Source organism: Mustela nivalis (genome assembly GCF_964662115.1).
Source record: "Mustela nivalis genome assembly, chromosome: 1".
NCBI classification, from domain to species: domain Eukaryota; kingdom Metazoa; phylum Chordata; class Mammalia; order Carnivora; family Mustelidae; genus Mustela; species Mustela nivalis.
In genome coordinates this window covers 215,289,124-215,305,580 of record NC_139020.1, presented here as the reverse complement: position 1 = coordinate 215,305,580, position 16,457 = coordinate 215,289,124, and the positions used below count along the sequence as shown (strand labels likewise).

At 64.5% G+C, this 16,457-nt stretch overlaps 1 protein-coding gene and 1 long non-coding RNA gene across 3 annotated transcripts in view; both read left to right on the top strand.

The window, feature by feature from the left end:
• The first annotated feature begins 4,334 nt into the window (after positions 1-4,334).
• LOC309868403 lies at positions 4,335-5,901 on the top strand. The gene is made up of 2 exons (XR_014313685.1): positions 4,335-4,867; positions 5,179-5,901. It is a non-coding gene; the product is annotated as an uncharacterized lncRNA (long non-coding RNA).
• Positions 5,902-8,013: 2,112 nt separating this feature from the next.
• Positions 8,014-16,457, top strand: part of BSG (basigin (Ok blood group)) — a 61,153-nt gene continuing 52,709 nt past the window's right edge. Inside the window, exons 1-8 of one of the 2 annotated variants that reach the window (XM_082738165.1) lie at positions 8,014-8,245; positions 11,744-11,900; positions 12,511-12,593; positions 12,719-12,852; positions 12,934-13,210; positions 13,548-13,572; positions 13,696-13,757; positions 13,847-14,489. In XM_082738165.1, the coding sequence (XP_082594291.1) occupies positions 8,179-8,245; positions 11,744-11,900; positions 12,511-12,593; positions 12,719-12,852; positions 12,934-13,210; positions 13,548-13,572; positions 13,696-13,756 (804 nt within the window). In that variant the 5' untranslated portion in view covers positions 8,014-8,178 and the 3' untranslated portion in view covers position 13,757; positions 13,847-14,489. Of the gene's footprint in view, positions 8,246-11,743; positions 11,901-12,510; positions 12,594-12,718; positions 12,853-12,933; positions 13,211-13,547; positions 13,573-13,695; positions 13,758-13,846; positions 14,490-16,457 lie in introns of those variants that run through there. The other variant, XM_082738166.1, reaches the window with a different exon arrangement.

Sequence of the window (16,457 nt, the reverse complement as noted above, 5' to 3'; positions counted from 1 at the left end):
GGGGGGCAACTGGGTTCTAGAGCCTCTGGCAGGGGTACTCGGGGGGGCCCGGTGTACCGCAGGGGCCAGCGGGCTTAAATCCTTCCCTGCAGCTCTAGGGTCAGCCCTCCCGTGCCTGTCCTCTGGCCCCTCGTGTTCCGTCTCCGTGAAATCACCAGCTGCTGCGGCCCCAGCCTCAGACCTGACACCCGGGGAAGACGCCACGCCCTTGCTCGGCAGACCCCTCGCTGCAGGACGGTGGGGCAGGGAAGAGGGGGACCGATGGGTCGTAATAAACTGTGTGGACCTGTGTGACTCTGACCCCACTCCTGTTCTCCATGGGCCACGTGGCCGTGCACAGGCCATGGCTTCCCTGCTGATGAAGCGGGCTGCACTCGGAAGGCTCTTCATGGAGGCCACCAAAGTCAGGGGCCTCTGCTCCCGGGACAGGCTCCAGGCCGGGACCCCAGGGGCTGGGCCAGAGGCGTTGATGCTCGGAGACCCCGAGCAGGGATGTTCAGTATCTTCTTCCTCTTGTTTTTCTGGTAACATCTTTATTGAGATGCGATTCCCATGCTGCAGATACACCAGATTCTAGAACTTTCCGCCACCTTAGAAGGAAGCCCCGTCCCCACCAGCTGTGACACCCGGGCCCTGGGGCCCAGGAGCCCCCTTCCCGTGTGTGGAGGAGCCCGTTCTGGGTGGGCCACCCGCGTGGACTCACACCCCACATGCCCTTCTGTGTTTGCTTCCCTCCCCAGGCGTTGTGGGCTCGGGGCCGTCCCCGGGGCTATGGCGGGGGGGGGGGGGGCTCGCTCCTCGCTCCTGTCAGCAGCCGGTGACGCTCTCGCACGCGGGCACCTGTGTGTTCCAGCCACCAGCCAGCGGGTTTTGGACTGTGCCTCGACTTGGCTGCTGGGCGCATCCGGGGCCTTTCGCTCTGGCCACTTCTTTCCTGCACAGAAACGCTGGCCTGCCACCATGCCGCCACCAGCACCGTGGCCCTGTCCTTGCTTTGCAGGAAGCCACGGGTTGTATTGTTCTGTGACACCCTCAAGGGAGAGCACATTTAGAGGCAGGGAGGCCAGGAAGGAAGCCTCGGGCCTTGACGTGTCCTGGCAGGGCTCCATCTGGCTGCAGTCAGGGCAGGGTGTGGAGGGAGAAAGGCTTATCTCCCCATCCCAGCTGCTCCTTCCTGGCCCAGCGGGGCGCCCCCACGGGTCCCCAGGGGCGTGGGAGGCCACCAGCATGACTGAGAAGAAGCCCGCACAGCTTGGGGACTCAGCACCGCCCAGGCCATCTCCAACAGTGTCAAAACGGCCTCCCTCTGGCTTCCACCGGACGGTAGGACTCCACTCCCTCTAGGAGAGGCAAAGCCACAAAGCAGGATTTCAGGACAATGAGACCCTATCCTCCCACAACCTGGGACACGAAGTCAGAGCTGAAGGTGCGCAGGACTGCCCTCCCTCCCGAGGCTCCAGGAGAGGACCCTTCCTGGCTCCTCCGGCTCCGGGGCCTCCAGGCGTCCCTCGGCCTGTGGCTGTGCCCCTCCTGTGCCGCCTCCATGGTCACATGGCCTCTGCCCTGTGTCTGTCAGAATTCCCCTTTTATGAGGACATCGGCCGGTGGCTAGGACCCACCCTGCCCCAGTGTGACCTCATTTTAACCCAGTCACCTGCAGCTGCTCCGAAACAAAGACCCGTTCTAAGGAACATCTGGGTACAGAACATCTGGGTACAGAACATCCGGGTACAGAACATCCGGGTCCAGAACATCTGGGTACAGAACATCTGGGTACAGATGGGATGGGGGCTCCGTTCCTGCCAGCACAGACATGACACTCATCACCCCATGGAAGACACCAGCTCACCGGCCCCGGTGCCCTGTGATGGGAAGGTCCTCGTCACAGCTGACTGATGAGGGAACCTGGGCTCTGGGGATGAAGCCACACATCCCGCAACCTGTGGTGGGGTTGGGGGGAGGGCCAGGGTGGGGTTCGCGCCTGGGCACGGCAGCAGGGTGCTCAGCAAACAGAGGAGCCTCAAGGAAAGCCTGGCTAGCTGGGGGTCTGCCCCAGAATAACAGATCGGAGCCCACAGCGTGGGGCCCGGGGGTCGGAAAGCGGCTGAAGTCAGGGCGTCCAGGGAGATTGGACTGGAGCACAGATCCAGAATTAATTCGCCACGATGCTAAGCTTCTCAAATTGGACCCTTTCTCTCCTGTCTTAGGGTTGAAGGGGGGGGTACCTGCCAAGGAGCTCTGGCAGACAATGGGGGCGGGAAGAGGCATGGGGGGAGGGAGGGGCCTGTGCAGAACCCACGGAGTGGCGGGGGGGGGCAGGCGGTGGGGCCACCATCCCCATAACGCTGGAGGCGGAGGACTGGCCAAAACCAAAGGCTGAGCGAGAAAGAGCCCTCCTGAGATCCCAGTATAGCAAAGACACGAGCCAACCCCGGGTGAGGAACCCGTGGGCCACTGGGAGCCCCGAGAGGGTAGCCAGCTCAGTGAGTGGGGGCAGCGGCCATCTTTCCGGAGAAAATATCACTTAAGCGGTGAAGTGCCCCGGAGCTGACAGGCTGAACCCCCTCGCAGGCTGGGCACACCCCAGGGGGCCTCCCCGGCTCAGCTCCCCTGCGCACCCCCGGGTGGTCCAGCCCCAGCCCCACTGCCATCAAGTCCACATGGAGGGAGGTGTGGGATTTGCAGCAGCTCCCTGGCCCGTGGCCAGCAGTAACAAAGCAAAACAGAAATCATGCTCCAACAGCTCTGGGGCCGAAAGTCCAACATTGAGGAGGGCTGGCCTGTGCGCCCGCTGCAGCCTCAGGGGAGTAATCTTCTGGCCCTTCCAGCTCCTGAGCTCCAGGCGTGGTCCCTCGACCTGTGGCCGCATCCCTCCCGGGTCTGCTCCCTCTTCCCAGCCTGTCTCTTCTGGGTGTCTGTGTCTCTCGTCTTGCACCTCTTAGAAGGACACCAGTCGTTGGGTTAGGGTCCCCTCGATCCAGGACGAGCTCATCTCAAGACCCTTTTTCCAAATGAGGCCCCATTCACAGGTTCTGGGGGGCACCACTCAGGCCACTGACACCCTGTCCTCTGCCCATTCCCACTGCGGATTCTCCCGGGCCCCCTCCCCCTCGGTGGCCCAGCCATCTCTCTAGAACACGCAGCAGACGACAAGCCCCCTTTGCCCAAACCCCTCTCAGGGTTCTGGATGAAGACCTGGAGAGGTCTGGATTTCAAAGCTCCCCCTTTCAGAAAAATGCACCTAAAAACTCAGCGGGGACACTGTAGCCCCGGACAGATGGGAGTGACAGAACGGAAATCTAACGTCCGCTTCTCTCTCCTGCTCCGTGAATTGGAGACGTTTTCTAAGAAAAAGCAGAAGGCAGTGGACCAGGTGGGGGTGGCCTCCTGGTTATAGGGCGTCTGAGACAGGCCAGGAGAGGCCTCCGCCCGGAGGCGGCCAGCGTAGGGACGAGGAGGGAGCCAGCAGCGCCACACAGCCTGGCACGGCCTGCCCAGGACTCCAAGGCAGGACACAGGGCCAGAGACGCTGGAGTCAAGGGCCTGGGGTGCCCAGTCCTGAGGGTCAGCAGGGCCTGGGCTTCTTGCCATCCCCAGACCAAAGCGGCAGAGACAGACCAGAGAGGAGGGCCTGTCTCCTTGCAGTTCTGTGGGAGGGAGACGTCCCGATCTGGAATCTGGGCCCCTCCCAGACAGGGAGCCTGCGTCCGAGGCCCCGGCGGGGGGCGGAGCAAGGAGGGGCACCTGCGGGCCGCAGGAGTGGCCCTTGGTCCTCCCCGCCACGCACCGGCGGGCAGGCGGGAGGCCAGCGCAGGAGGCAAGGAGCTTGGGCTGGCCACGAGGTCAGAGTGACCAGGGCAGCGAGGGATGACGACAGGTGACGGTACTGGGCTGCTTTGGGGCAGGTCAGAGATGCCAGGTGGAAGGACACCCCCTTACACCTGAGTTTCAGATACAGAACAGGTACATTTTAATGTAAGTCTACCCCAGATACTGCATGGGATAGGCTTACACTTTAAAATTCACGGATTTCGGCCGCCTGGGTGGCTCAGTGGGTTAAAGCCTCTGCCTTCGGCTCAGGTCATGATCCCAGGGTCCTGGGATCGGGCCCCACGTAGGGCTCTCTGCTCCGCGGGGAGCCTGCTTCGTCCTCTCTCTCTCTGCCTGCCTCTCTGTCTACTTGTGATTTCTATCTCTCTGTCAAATAAATAAAATCTTAAAAAATACAAATCACGGATTTTTTTAAAATCTGAAATTCAAATTCATTTTTATTTGCTAAATCTGGCCACCCTTGCTGGAATGATCCTGGAAGTCTTCAGCCCCAGGGAGGGGGGCCAGAACGCTGGGTCTTGGGGGAGGCACAGCCACATCGTGCAAACAGGTGCAGAGACCGCCCCGCGGCCGGAATACTTCCCACGAGATCTGTCCCCGCCCAGCCCGGCGAGGGCAGGACGGGGGCCACGGACTTCCACCCAGGCCGGAGGGACTGGAAGCCAGCTGGCTGCTTTCCTCGTCATTCTGCACGTAGCTCTCGGCCCCCTTCTGTCCACCCCACGGCCCCCAGGCTGGGGCTTCTGGCCTTCCTGAGGCTCCCAGGTGCTGCGGGAGAGTCTCCGGAGGGCAGAGCCCCTTCAGCAGCAGGACCCGGCGCCTCTCTCCTCCAGAGCTCGCCATAGCCCATTCCGCCTCTGCCTGGCCTCCCGCCTGCCGGGTCGCTGCCTCCCCGAGCCCGCCCTGTGGTCCGCAGGCTTGCCCTCGCCTTGGGGCCGCTCTGGACATCACAGACTCAGGAAGCCGCCCAGCCCAGATCTAAAGGAGCCCTCCCTCACCCACGGGGGGCAGAGAACTTCCCCTGCTTCCCTTCTAGGTTGGGGCTTTGGCAGGTCGAATCATTAAGTGGACATAAAACAGATGAGCAGGAAACAAAAGTCCAGTAACAGGTACAGTGCATGGGACACACGAAGGGCCATGGAGAAACGCTCCGGATAACTGAAGCATCCCCTTAAATACTACCTCCAGCTAGAGCCGAAAGCAGATGCTGGGGTGGGGTGGGGGGGGAGTCTGCTAGGGGAGGTGGACGGGGAAAGGCTGCAGGATGTCTGGCCCCGTGAGGCAGAGAGCTGGCCGCTGGGCTTTCCCTTGTGTCTCTGGCAAAAAGGTGACTTCTTGATTTTTCAGAGCTTCTCTTGTGTCTGCGGTTTTTAAAAATGACCAGGAAAACAAGAGAGGCACGCCATGGGGCTGTGGGCCTGCAGGTCTGCGGGAGTGCCGGCGCCAGTGTTCGCACGTGCACACCCGGGACACGGGAACTGTGGGCTCAGCCTTTCCAGGAACTGCTGGGGCGTCTTCGGTCTCTTTCCCTCCCTGCCCTGGGTGAGGGTTTGGTTCTTCATGCCCCACCCCTGTGAGTTTCCTTCCTTTTTCTTTTCTTTTTTTTTTTTTGAAGATTTTATTTATTGGGGTGCCTGGGTGGCTCAGTGGGTTAAAGCCTCTGCCTTCAGCTCGGGTCATGATCTCAGGGTCCTGGGATCAAGCCCCGCATCGGGCTCTCTGCTCAGCGGGGAGCCTGCTTCCTCCTCTCTCTGCCTGCCTCTCTGCCTGCTTGGGATCTCTGTCTGTCAAATAAATAAAATCTTAAAAAAATATATTTTATTTATTTGACGGATAGAGGTCACAAGTAGGCAGAGAAGCAAGCAGGAGCTGGGAAGCAGGCTCTCTGCTGAGCAGAGATGTGGGGCTCAATCCCAGGACTGATCCCGGGACCCTGAGACCATGACCTGAAGACAGAGACTTAAGACAGAGACTTGACTGAGCCACCCAGGTGCCCCTGTGAGTTTCCTTCTGATCACAGCGTCCTGCCTGGTTGCTGTGGATAGGGCCTCCCTGTGGCCTTGACTTGTTGCGTACCCAGACGGCGCGGGTCGGCAAGCTTCATTTCATTGGCTTAGTGCCTTTTTGTGGGTCTTTGGAGAAGTGTTGTATTCAGATCCTTTGTCCATTTTTATTTATTTATTTTAAAGATTTTTATTTATTTGACAGAGATCACAAGCAGGCAGAGAGGCAGGCAGAGAGAGAGAGAGGAGGAGGAGGCAGGCTCCCAGCTGAGCAGAGAGCCCGATGTGAGGCTCGATCCTAAGACCCAGATAATGACCTGAGCGGAAGGCAAGGCTTTAACAACTGAGCCACCCAGGCGCCCCATTTGTCCATTTTTAAATTGGGTTGTTTGTCCTTATCTTAAATGAGGTTGTAAGTGTCCTCTGCATATTCTAGATGTCCCTCATCAGACACGATTTGCCAATATTTTCTCCCATTCTATGCGTTGTTTTTTCACTTTCTTCTTGGTGTTCTTTGAAGCACAAAGTTTTTAATATTTTATTGTTGATCAATCTTTTGGTGTCATTTATAAGAACCACTGCCTAACTGTAGGTCATGAAGATTATACTACCTTATTTTTTTTTTTAATATTTTATTTGAGAGAGATTTATTGAGAGAGATCACAAGGAGGCAGAGAGGCAGGCAGAGAGAGAGGGGAAGCAGGCTCCCTGCCGAGCAGAGCCCGATGCGGGACTCGATCCCAGGACCCTGAGACCATGACCTGAGCGGAAGGCAGCGGCTTAACCCGCTGAGCCACCCAGGCGCCCCGACACTACCTTATTTTTATTTGAAATTATTTTCTTATTTAAAAAAGTATTTTGTGGGGCACCTGGGTGGCTCAGTCGGTGAAGTGTCCGCCTTTGGCTCGGGTCATGGTCCCGGGGCCCTGGGATCCAGCCCCGCATCGGGCTCCCTGCTCAGCGGGGAGCTGCTTCTCCCTCTGCCCGCCCCTGTCTCCCCATGAATAAGTAAATAAAAGCTTAAAAAAAAAAAAATTAGAAAAAGTAAAATATTTGTTATAGTGGTGTCCGTCTGGCTGGGTTGGTAGAGCACGCAACTCTTGATCCCAGGGTTGTGAGTTCGAGCCCCACGTTGGGTGTAGAGCTCATTTTATTTTTTATTTTTATTTTTTTTTAAGATTTTATTCATTTATTTGACAGACAGATCACGAGTAGGCAGAGAGGCAGGCAGAGAGAGAGAGGAGGAAGCAGGCTCCCTGCTGAGCAGAGAGCCCGATGCGGGACTCGATCCCAGGACCCTGAGATCATGACCTGAGCCGAAGGCAGTGGCTTAACCCACTGAGCCACCCAGGCGCCCAGATCATTTTATTTTTTAAACGGTTTTACTTATTTGACGGAGACACACCGCGAGAGAAGGACCACGAGCGGCGGGAGTGGCAGAGGGAGAAGCAGCTCCCCGCGGAGCAGGGAGCCCGAGGCGGGGCCGGACCCCAGGACCCCGGGACCATGACCCGGGCCACCCCGGCGCCCCGAGCTTACGACTATTACTACGAATAAACTCTTCGGGGCGCCCGGGTGGCTCCGGCGTCCGGCGTCTGCCTTAGGCCCGGGCCGTGGTCGCCGGTCCCGGATCGAGCCCCGCGCTCCCCGCCGCCCCCCGCTCCTGCCCCCTCCCCGCGGCGCCGCGGAACCTTTCAGGCGTCGAGTCTGAGCACCCCAGGAAGGAGCGACGAGCGTCGGGCGGGACGCGCTGCGGACGAGGAGCGGCAGAGCCGGCTGGGGCGCCCCGCACGCGCCCGCGGACCCCGCACGCGACACCGAGCGGCGACCGGGCTCCCCCCGCCCGCTCGGCCGGCGGCCCGCGCAGCCCCGGACGCGCGTCCCACCTGCCCGCGGGGTCCCCGCCCGCCCCCGCGCCCCGCGCCCCGCGCCGGCTCTCCTCGTCCGTGTCGCGCCCAGACACGCAAACTCGCCGGCGGGGACCTCGAGCCCCGGCGGGGACACGCCTCTGTTCTGACGTCACACTCTGCCGGGCCGAAGAAAGGGAGGAGGGGCCCGGCGCAGTCCCCGCTGGCGCCGCCCCCGTTTCCTAGCAACGCAGCCCCGGCCCCAGGACGGGGGGGGCGGGGGCCAGGGGTCACGTGGGCCGCTGCAGGCGCCCGCTCGCTCCGGCGCGTGCGCACGTGCGTCGGCGCGCTTGCGCGGAGGGGCGGGGGGAGGCCGCCGTGCCGTGCGCGTCCCCGCACCTCGACGTCGCCCGGCGAGCGCGCGCCCGGCACTCTCTCGGGTTCTTATAGCGCCGCGGGCGACGGTTGGCGGCGGGGACAGCGCGGACGGTGGTGACATGGCGGCGCCGCGGCTCGTGGTGCTGGCGCTGGCGCTGCTGGGCGCCGAGGTCGGCTGCGGGGCGGGTGAGCGTCCGGCCCGTCGCGGGTGGGGGCGGGGCCGGGGGCGCTGGAGGGGGCGGGGGTCCCTGACCCCGGGCGCCCTACGCGGGGAGCCGGCGGTGCCCGGCCGAGGGGACCCCCGCGCGGCCTCGCCGAAGCCTGGAGCGGAGCCCGCCGTCGTCCCGGGCCCGGGGCGCCCCCGTGGTGCTCGAGGGGACGCGCGGGGGTCGCCTCGGCCGGGGCCGGTGGTCTCCGGGCCCGCGGGGGTCGTCATTCCTGGCAGGATTTGGGTCCCGAGTCGCGCCCTGGGGAGGCCCCTGCGCCCGCTGCGGCCCGGACGCCGGAGCCCTTGGGGGGAAGCCGCCGCGCTCCGCCGCTTCGGGTTTCTGTCCGACCTCGGGGCGCGGAGGCCGCGTTTTGCAGGAAACGGAGGCCGAGGCCGGGGTGGGGGGCGGGCACGGGGGCCAAGGTCGCCGTGAGGTCGCCTGGGCGGCCCGGGTCGGAGCGGGAGTGTCGGGCGCGCCGGTCTTAGCCTCGGACGCGCGTGTGCCCCGGAGCTCTTCCCGGGAGGGGCCGCGGCTTGCGGGTGGGCGACGTGGTTCGGGGCGCGCGCTGCAGCCCGGGTTCTGGCGTGTCTGCGGGGGAAGCGGGACAGCCTGTGTCTTCCCGGTAGAGGTGGGCTTCCTGTGGGCCCTCCGCTGGGTTCTGGGGGAACGGTCTCCCCGGAGGGCCCTCGGGAGCAGGGTCCGGGGGTGGGGGGGCCGGAGCGCTGGAGGCTGGCAGCAGCCCGCGGGCCTCTTGGAGGAGCTTCGGGCCCTCGCGGCTGACCCACCGGCCGGTCTCAGCTGGCCGCCTCCAGTTTATGGAATGCCCCTGCCAGGCACACCGGCTGCCGGCCGGCCAGCGGGTCTCTGGAGGACTCGGACAGGAGCCCGCGGGCCAGATGCCTGCGGAAGAGGCTGCCAGTCGAGCCTTCGCAGATCGCGGCCGGCGCTGGAGGTGCCCACGCCGGCAGGGGGTGGGGACTCTTGGTTTACTCTCTCTGCCGGGGGCGCAGCCCCCGGGCTTGCCCCTCCACCTCATTCCTGGGTTCCATCCGCTGGGCTCTGCCAGGGAGGCTGGAGGACCCCTGCCCTCTCCCACGTGGGGGAGCTCCTCGTGTCTGGGGGCGTCTGGGTCCACCTGGGATCTGCATCTGTGGCTCTTCCTAACCTTTTTAAGATTTTGTTGATTTACTTATTTGAGAGAGAGCATAAGCAGGGGTGGGCAGGGGCAGACAGAGGGAGAAGCAGGCTCCCCGCTGCTGAGTCCCAGGACCCCAAAACCAGGACCTGGACTGAAGGCAGACGCTTCGCCCAGCGAGCCCCACAGGCGCCGCCTCCTTTCTCAGCTCTGGCGTCTCCCTCCGGGGACTCAGAAACGCGCGCATACCTGTTCGCCTCCTGCCTGGGTCACAGCTTCCCAGAGACTTTGTTCAGGGGACTGTGCCCGCAGGGGGTCTGCCAGGCGGGCACCCACGTCAGCTGAGGCTGCCGGACAGGGCGCGCTCTGGGACTGTCCTGGGTCCTGGGTCCCCTCGGCCTGGTTGGGGTACAGGCTGGCCGGTCCTGCCTGCTGCTGACGGGCCTCCTCAGAGCCCCTGTGGGGAGGCGAGCTGGAGCCGCCGGCCGGCGAAGTGCAGGGGGTGGGCGGAGCGGGTGCGGAGCCGGAGCCTGTGGCTGGCGTCCCAGAAATGTTCTCTCGCTCCTCCTACCTGAGCAGGCGGTGGAGGTGGGTGGGGAGGGGGGGTTGCCGGCGGCCTCGTCCTGCTCCTGGGCTGTTTACCATAAGGCCCGCCTGGCCCAGTGCCCTGCCCGGCTGCCGCAGGGCGTGGAGGAGGGGCGGCTGTTTTTAGATGAAGGTGACTTGACTTGGAAACGAGGCTCGCGGTCACAAAACCGAGTTTTGACTCTTTGGCCCCTCTCTCTCGTTCGTTCCCCCGCCCCTGGGAATTCCCGGGGGTGCCCCTCCCATCTGCCAGGCCAGGTGGGGGCCCCTGCCGTGGGTGACCCTCGGGCAGGGCAGGAGTGTTAGCCTGTGGTTCCCCAGACATCGTGTGTGTGTTGGGGGGGGGCTGCCTTGGCCTCTCAGAGTGGGGTGCCTGCTCCTCGCTGGGAGAAGCCCCCAAGCCTGTGAGGTTCGGGCCACGTCCTCGTCTCCCAGGGAGGCAGGGTGCCGCTGGGACCGATCTGACGGAACCGTTCTCGGCCCGTGGCTGAGGGGACGGGTGCAGCCGTGGGTCCTGAGGCTTCAGAGAGAGAGGCGGCCCTGTCTGGGGGGAGGGCCGCCTCGGGCCTCACTTCCTGCCCTGACTCACCACTCCCAGCGGCTGGTTTTGCAATCTTGGGAAATCGTGACTCCTGAGAAATGCCGCTGTCTGAGAGGGGACCCTTCTGTAGACTCGGGGGACAGCCCTCTCGGGGCTTCCCGCCCCCGTCTGCTGGTCGCTGGGCCGTCGGAGTCCTGCGGACGGCCTGCAGGCCACCCCCGGTGGGCGGACACAAAGGCCCACCTGTCGCCAGGACCTTGGGGGTGTGCTGCCTTGCCCCCGAGCAGAAAGGCCAAAGCCCTCAAGGCCTGGTGGCTGAAGCTGGGCGCTCGTGTGCGGCACACGTGGTGCACACGCATGTGTCGGTGTGTGTACCCGTATGTTCTCGGGGGCCCACGGGGTGGGGGAGGGGCCTCTGCAGTTCCTGTCCGCCTCATGGGGGTCCAGGACCTGTGTCCCGTCCACAGTGGCCTTCGGTCCAGCCTCCTCCCACAAAGCCCCCTCCGCAGTGGGAGCGCGGGTGAGAAGCCCAGGGCTGTGTGTGTGCAGTTCCCGGGGGGCCAGCGAGGGGAGCTGTCCGCCCACGGGAGGACTGGGGTACCCGAGTCCTGCCAGCCAGGCACGGGAGAAAGCCTCCCCGCCGAGGTCACCCTCCCGTAAAGGTGGCCTGCTGCCTTTTCGGGTTGTTTCCTTTCTTTCTAATTTTTAAAGATCTTCTGTGTCTGTCTGAGAGAGCGCGCGAGGAGCGCCGGAAAGGGGCAGAGGGGGCGAAGCAGGCTCCCTCTGGGCAGGGCCGGGTGCGGCGGGGCTCCGTCCCAGGACCCCGGGGTCATGACCTGAGCTGAAGACAGGACGCCCAACTGACTGAGCCCCCCCAGTTGTCCCTAGATCTACCTTTTAGAAAAGGAAATTTCAGGTGTGTGCTGGGGCTGGAACCGGCGGTCTGTCACGGGCTTCTCCCACACCCGCCCCTGCCAGCTGATTTGTCTCCTGACAGGAAGCTGCCCCGAGCCCTCCGTGGTGAGCCCCGTGGCCCCTCCGGCACCGCGGAAGGAGCCAGCTGTGTTTCAGGCTTGTGGCCTCTCCTCCGGGCCTGCAGTGGCTGGGCTGTTGCAGGCGGGCCCCGGGGCCCCTGGGCAGGCAGCTTGGGGCCCTCGGTTTGGGTCCTTTCTTGCCCTGATCCCTTCGCTCACGTCCTGTCCTGTGGCCCCCAGTGAGCCACATCTGGACTTCCATCGATGACACGGGCTCCAAGACGCGTCTTACCTGCACCCTGAACAGCAGCACCACTGCGGTCACCGGCCACCGCTGGGTGAGGGGCGGCAAGGTGCTCAAGGAGGACTCCCTGCCCGACCTGAAGACGGAGTTCGAGTGAGTGGGGCCCAGGGGCGGGTTAGCCCCGGCGCCTGCAGAGCTGCCGCCCCCAGCCCCCTTCCTTCGCCCCACTGGCTCCGCTGTGGCGTCGCGCCAGTGGCCCCTCTGGTCAGTCGGAACGAAGGTTTCAGCCGGTGGGGTCGCTCTGGACAGATCCTAGGCACAAGCTCCGCACGCACCCCCTGGCTGTGAGATGGCCGAGGGGTCTGAATGTGGGTCGGCCTCCGAGACCCTTCCCTGCTCTCCCCAGGGTGCTGGCTCGTGTGGGCGGGCAGACTTGGGTGCTGCCCAGCCTGAGGTCTCCCCTCCCTGGCCTCCCTGAGGCCTCAGGCACTCCAGGGCACCCTGCTTTGAGGCCTTGTCTTGGTCAGGAAGGCCCAACCCTAGAAGCAGGGTCCTGTTGGTGGTTTCTGGGGTGGCTGGGCACAGAGACGCACGGAAGCAGGCCGCCAGTCAGGGAGGGGGTACCGGTTCCCTGTGCTCCCGACGGTGACCCCCGACTGCTCCTGGCCCTGACTCTGCTGGGAGCCCCCTGCGGCGTGAGCTGTACTCGGGAAGGGTCGGTGCCCCGCGTGGGGCCCGCTCACGGCCGTGTGTCTGCTCACAGAGTGGACTTGGGGGAGCGCTCCGGGGAGTACTCGTGCATCTTCCTCCCAGAGCTCGCGGGCAGGACCAGCATCCAGTTGAAGGGTGAGCTCGGCAGGGCCGGGCACCCCCGGGGGTGGGGGCGACGCTGCCCGCCCGCCCAGCAAGGCCTGCTGGGGAGGCCGCGGAGCGTGGGCTCAGGCCCCTGCCTTGCTCGGTCTCCCCCGTAGGACCCCCCAACATCAAGGCCGTGAAGAGGTCAGAACACGGCACAGAGCGGGAGACGGTGGTGCTGGGCTGCAAGTCCGACTCCTTTCCCCCGGTCCGCGAGTGGGTGTGGTACAAGATGGAGAGCTCGGGGGAGGTGAGAGAGGGGGGCGGGGCGGGGGGGCTGACCTTAGCCTTGGCCTCTGCCTGCGCGCCTACAAGGTCCCCCTGCCCCCAGGTCATCAGCAACGGCTCCCAGAGCAAGTACTTGGTGATCTCGTCGGAGACCAAGACGGAGCTGCACATCGCCAACCTGGACCTGGAGGCGGACCCCGGCAGTTACGCGTGCAATGGCACCAGCCCTGAGGGCACCGGCCAGGCCGTCATCACGCTGCGCGTGCGCAACCGCTTTGCTGCGCTCTGGCCCTTCCTGGGCATCGTGGCCGAGGTGCTGGTGCTGGTCACGGTCATCTTCATCTACGAGAAGCGGCGGAAGCCGGATGAGGTCCTGGACGGTGAGCCGTGCGCCCTCTGCTCCTGTAGGCTTGGGGTTGGGGAGGGGCCGCTGTCCAGGAGCTCCGGACAGAGGAGGGTGCTGTGGGGTGAGGGTCCCCGGCTGGGGACTCTCTGGCCTCTGTCACGGGGCTCTCAGTGGGTGGGCGTCCCCCGCCGACGGGCTGTGGCAGCGATCTGGTTCCTGACCTGGTGCAGACCCTGTGCTCTGCGGGTGCGTCCCGGGGGCGGGCTCCCTGCCTGTCTCTGCGGTCGGGGTCGCTGAGGGCCCTGCGGGGGCCTGGTGCGACGCCACTTCTGACGGCCTGTCCTCTTGCATGTGGCTGCACACCGGCGCAGATGAGGACGCGGGCGCCGCACCGCTGTAAGTCTGGGGGTCGGGCGGGGCGGGGCGGGGCGGGGGCCCTGTGCGGGCCGTCGGACAGTGGGAGCCGTGGGGCCTCCGTGGGGCCTCCCGAGCGACCAGAGGCCTGCCCTCCTACCCCAGGAAGAGCAGCGGGCCGGTGAACGACAAGGGCAAGAAGGTGCGCCAGAGGAACGCCAACTGAGGTGAGGCTCGGCCGGGGCGCGGGGAGCGGGGCGCGGGGAGCGGGGCCCCCGCAGGCCTCCGGTTCTGAGAGCCCCGCCCGCCCCTGCAGCGGCCAGCCTCCGCCTGGAGCAGCTCCGCGCCTGGTGTTGGCAGACGCGCGTTCTTCTCTCAGAGGAGACCTGCCCCGCGGAAGCAGACCACACACACCGCGGGTCAGATCACAGCGTTTCTTTCTTTTTTAAACTAGGGTTTTCTACACATAGAATTCCTTCCTTAGGGGTCTTGTTTTTCCTTTTTAAAGATTTGTGAGTGCCTCGGGGGAGCCGTGAGCTTCCTGCGAGACTCCTGTCCTCGGCCCGCCCCTCAGCTGCCCCTGCCCACCTGTCCCCTCCCTGTTCCCCTGTCCCCACAACCCGTCCCCTCGCTGTCCCTCGGGCATTTAGCCATCTGTCCTGTAGTGGGGGTTGAGAAGGGCACACTGGCCTTTCTCTGGGGCGCTCCCTCCTACAGCTGCTGGGCCATGTTGGGACCCTCTGTGAAAGGTTGCAGGTCATGCCCGGTGCATCTGGAGCTTTGCTGACGCGGCGCCTCGGGTCTGTGTTGTGCAGCTGCTGGCAGGCCCACTGGGCCCTCCCCGGCCCTCCGTGCACCTGCCGGCGGCCGTGGCTGCAAAGCCCCCTCCCCAGCTGCTCACCAGCATCCTGACTGGCCCACCACCCGCCTGCTCACCAATAAAGAAAAGCTGACCTGTCTCTTTCTCCTCCAGCTTCTACACGCGCCGACCGGGTCTTCCAGGAGAGCAAGCAGGGGCGCAGGGTGGCGCACTTGGGGTCCTGGGGGTGGGGCAGGGCTGACAGGCTGGCCAGGAGCTTTGTTGCCAGGCGGGGGGGGCATGCAGAGGACTTATGAGGAGCCCTGTGAGTGCTCCAGAGCAGGGCTGGGCCCCCTGGGACAGGCAACTCGTACCCACAGTGCCTGCACCCGTGCCCTGGGCTGGAACCTGTGAGGGCTGTGGGCCAGCCAGGACCTCATGGGAGCCCTAGCAGGTGTCCCCAGCAGAGCTAGCCCCTGGGGACTTTGCTCCAGCCCAGGAGGGGAGCCTGAGGCCTGGAAAGACAGGTGGCCCTCCTGAGCCTTGTGCCCAGGAGAAGGGGGTCTCTGTTGGCTGAGCTCAGCCTGACATTGGAGCAAACAGGGCCATGTGGACAGGGTTGAGAGGCTGGGTCGTGCTCTAGCGGGAGCAGATATCCCCAAACCTGGGGTTTTTACCAGGTGCCAGCCAGGCCTTCTGCCTGGTACTAGAGGGGAAGCTGTTCCAGGGAAGGGAACAGGCTCGGGCAGGTAGACCCTGCTGCCCGAGGGACTCTGTACGCCTCCCCTCCGGACATGAGCCCAGACCTCCAGCAGGACTGGAGGCCAGAAAGCAGGGTTTGGGCGTGAAATCTCATGTTGGGGGAAAGCTCCAACATAGCGAATCCACAAACGTTGAAGACAGGCTTGGCCTCTGAGCCACCAGTCTTGACTCCCAGGTAGGAGGCGCGGCCCGGCCCCACTGGGTCCAGGCTTCAGCATGGCCCCCAGGACGGCTGCATCCAGTTGTGGGTGTTGTCCCTGGGCTTCTGTGGACGGAGCGGGGTCCTTGAATGGCAGCCATGCACACCACAGCCTAGGGGGTGCCAACTGAGCTAAAGGCCCCAGAGCTGGGGGAGCTGCGTTCTGGCTCTTCCCTCCCGCCGTCACCAGAGGGAGCTGTAGGTGAGCCACTGAGCAGGGCTTAGGGCCCAGGGAGCCCCTCCTCTACGGAGGTTTTGGGGTTGCACCCGCCTGGCCCTGCCGACCCCCCAGCTGGACAAGCCTGCGCCAACATCCCTAAGCCTGGGGCTCCTTGGGGGCACTAGCAACATGGCTGGGCACCCCTGGCCTGGCTGGGGCCGGGGGCTCTGTTGGGGGCTGGCCTTGGTCAGGGTGGGGCGTGGAGAGGGGCTGGTCCCTGGCTGGGGCCGCTGCTGGGGGGCCCCAGAGCTTGGGTGTAACTGCCGCCTCCCTCAAAGTCGGAGCGGTGGGCATTGGGTTGCTAGGGGTCTGTGTCCCCTGAGAGGCCATGGCTTTGTTCATCACGCTTGTGCTGCACCCCGGTGCACAGGGTGGAGGGGCTCAGGGAGGTGTGGTGGCTTCTGGCAGGCAGAGCATTGGGCCCTGGAGAGGCGTGGCTGAGCAGGTCTGTGATGCGGGGAGTGAGGCCTGGCCACCTCAGCTGACCTCTTGTTGGTCCTCCTTCCCTAAGAGACCCTCCCCACCCAGAGGTGCCCCTCACACGGACACAATGAGCAGAAATGGGGTCACTCCCAAACAGCCTTGTACATCTTTAAGCCCAGAAGTACTCATCCGTCCGTCTGTCCGTCTGTGGCGCACAGCACTGTGCTGCCCCTTGCTGCTGGGGGGTGGGGTGGGGGTAGCTTGTCAAGGGCTGCTGAAGCCGCCCTGGTTTCCCCAGAGTGGGATGGGGGAGTCACAGGATTTGGTGAGGTCGTCTTTGGCGAGTGCTTGGAGGCTCCGGAACCAGCATCTGGAGACTCCCAACTTGGGGCTGGGGGGGGGCAGGGAGGCAGGGCTGGGGTGTCCACCGATGCACAAGGGCACTTGGAAGCGTCCGCTGGCATCTCTGGGCCCACAGGCAGGGCCGCCCGCCTTTCCCTGGGACCCCCCACCCAGACCGGGAG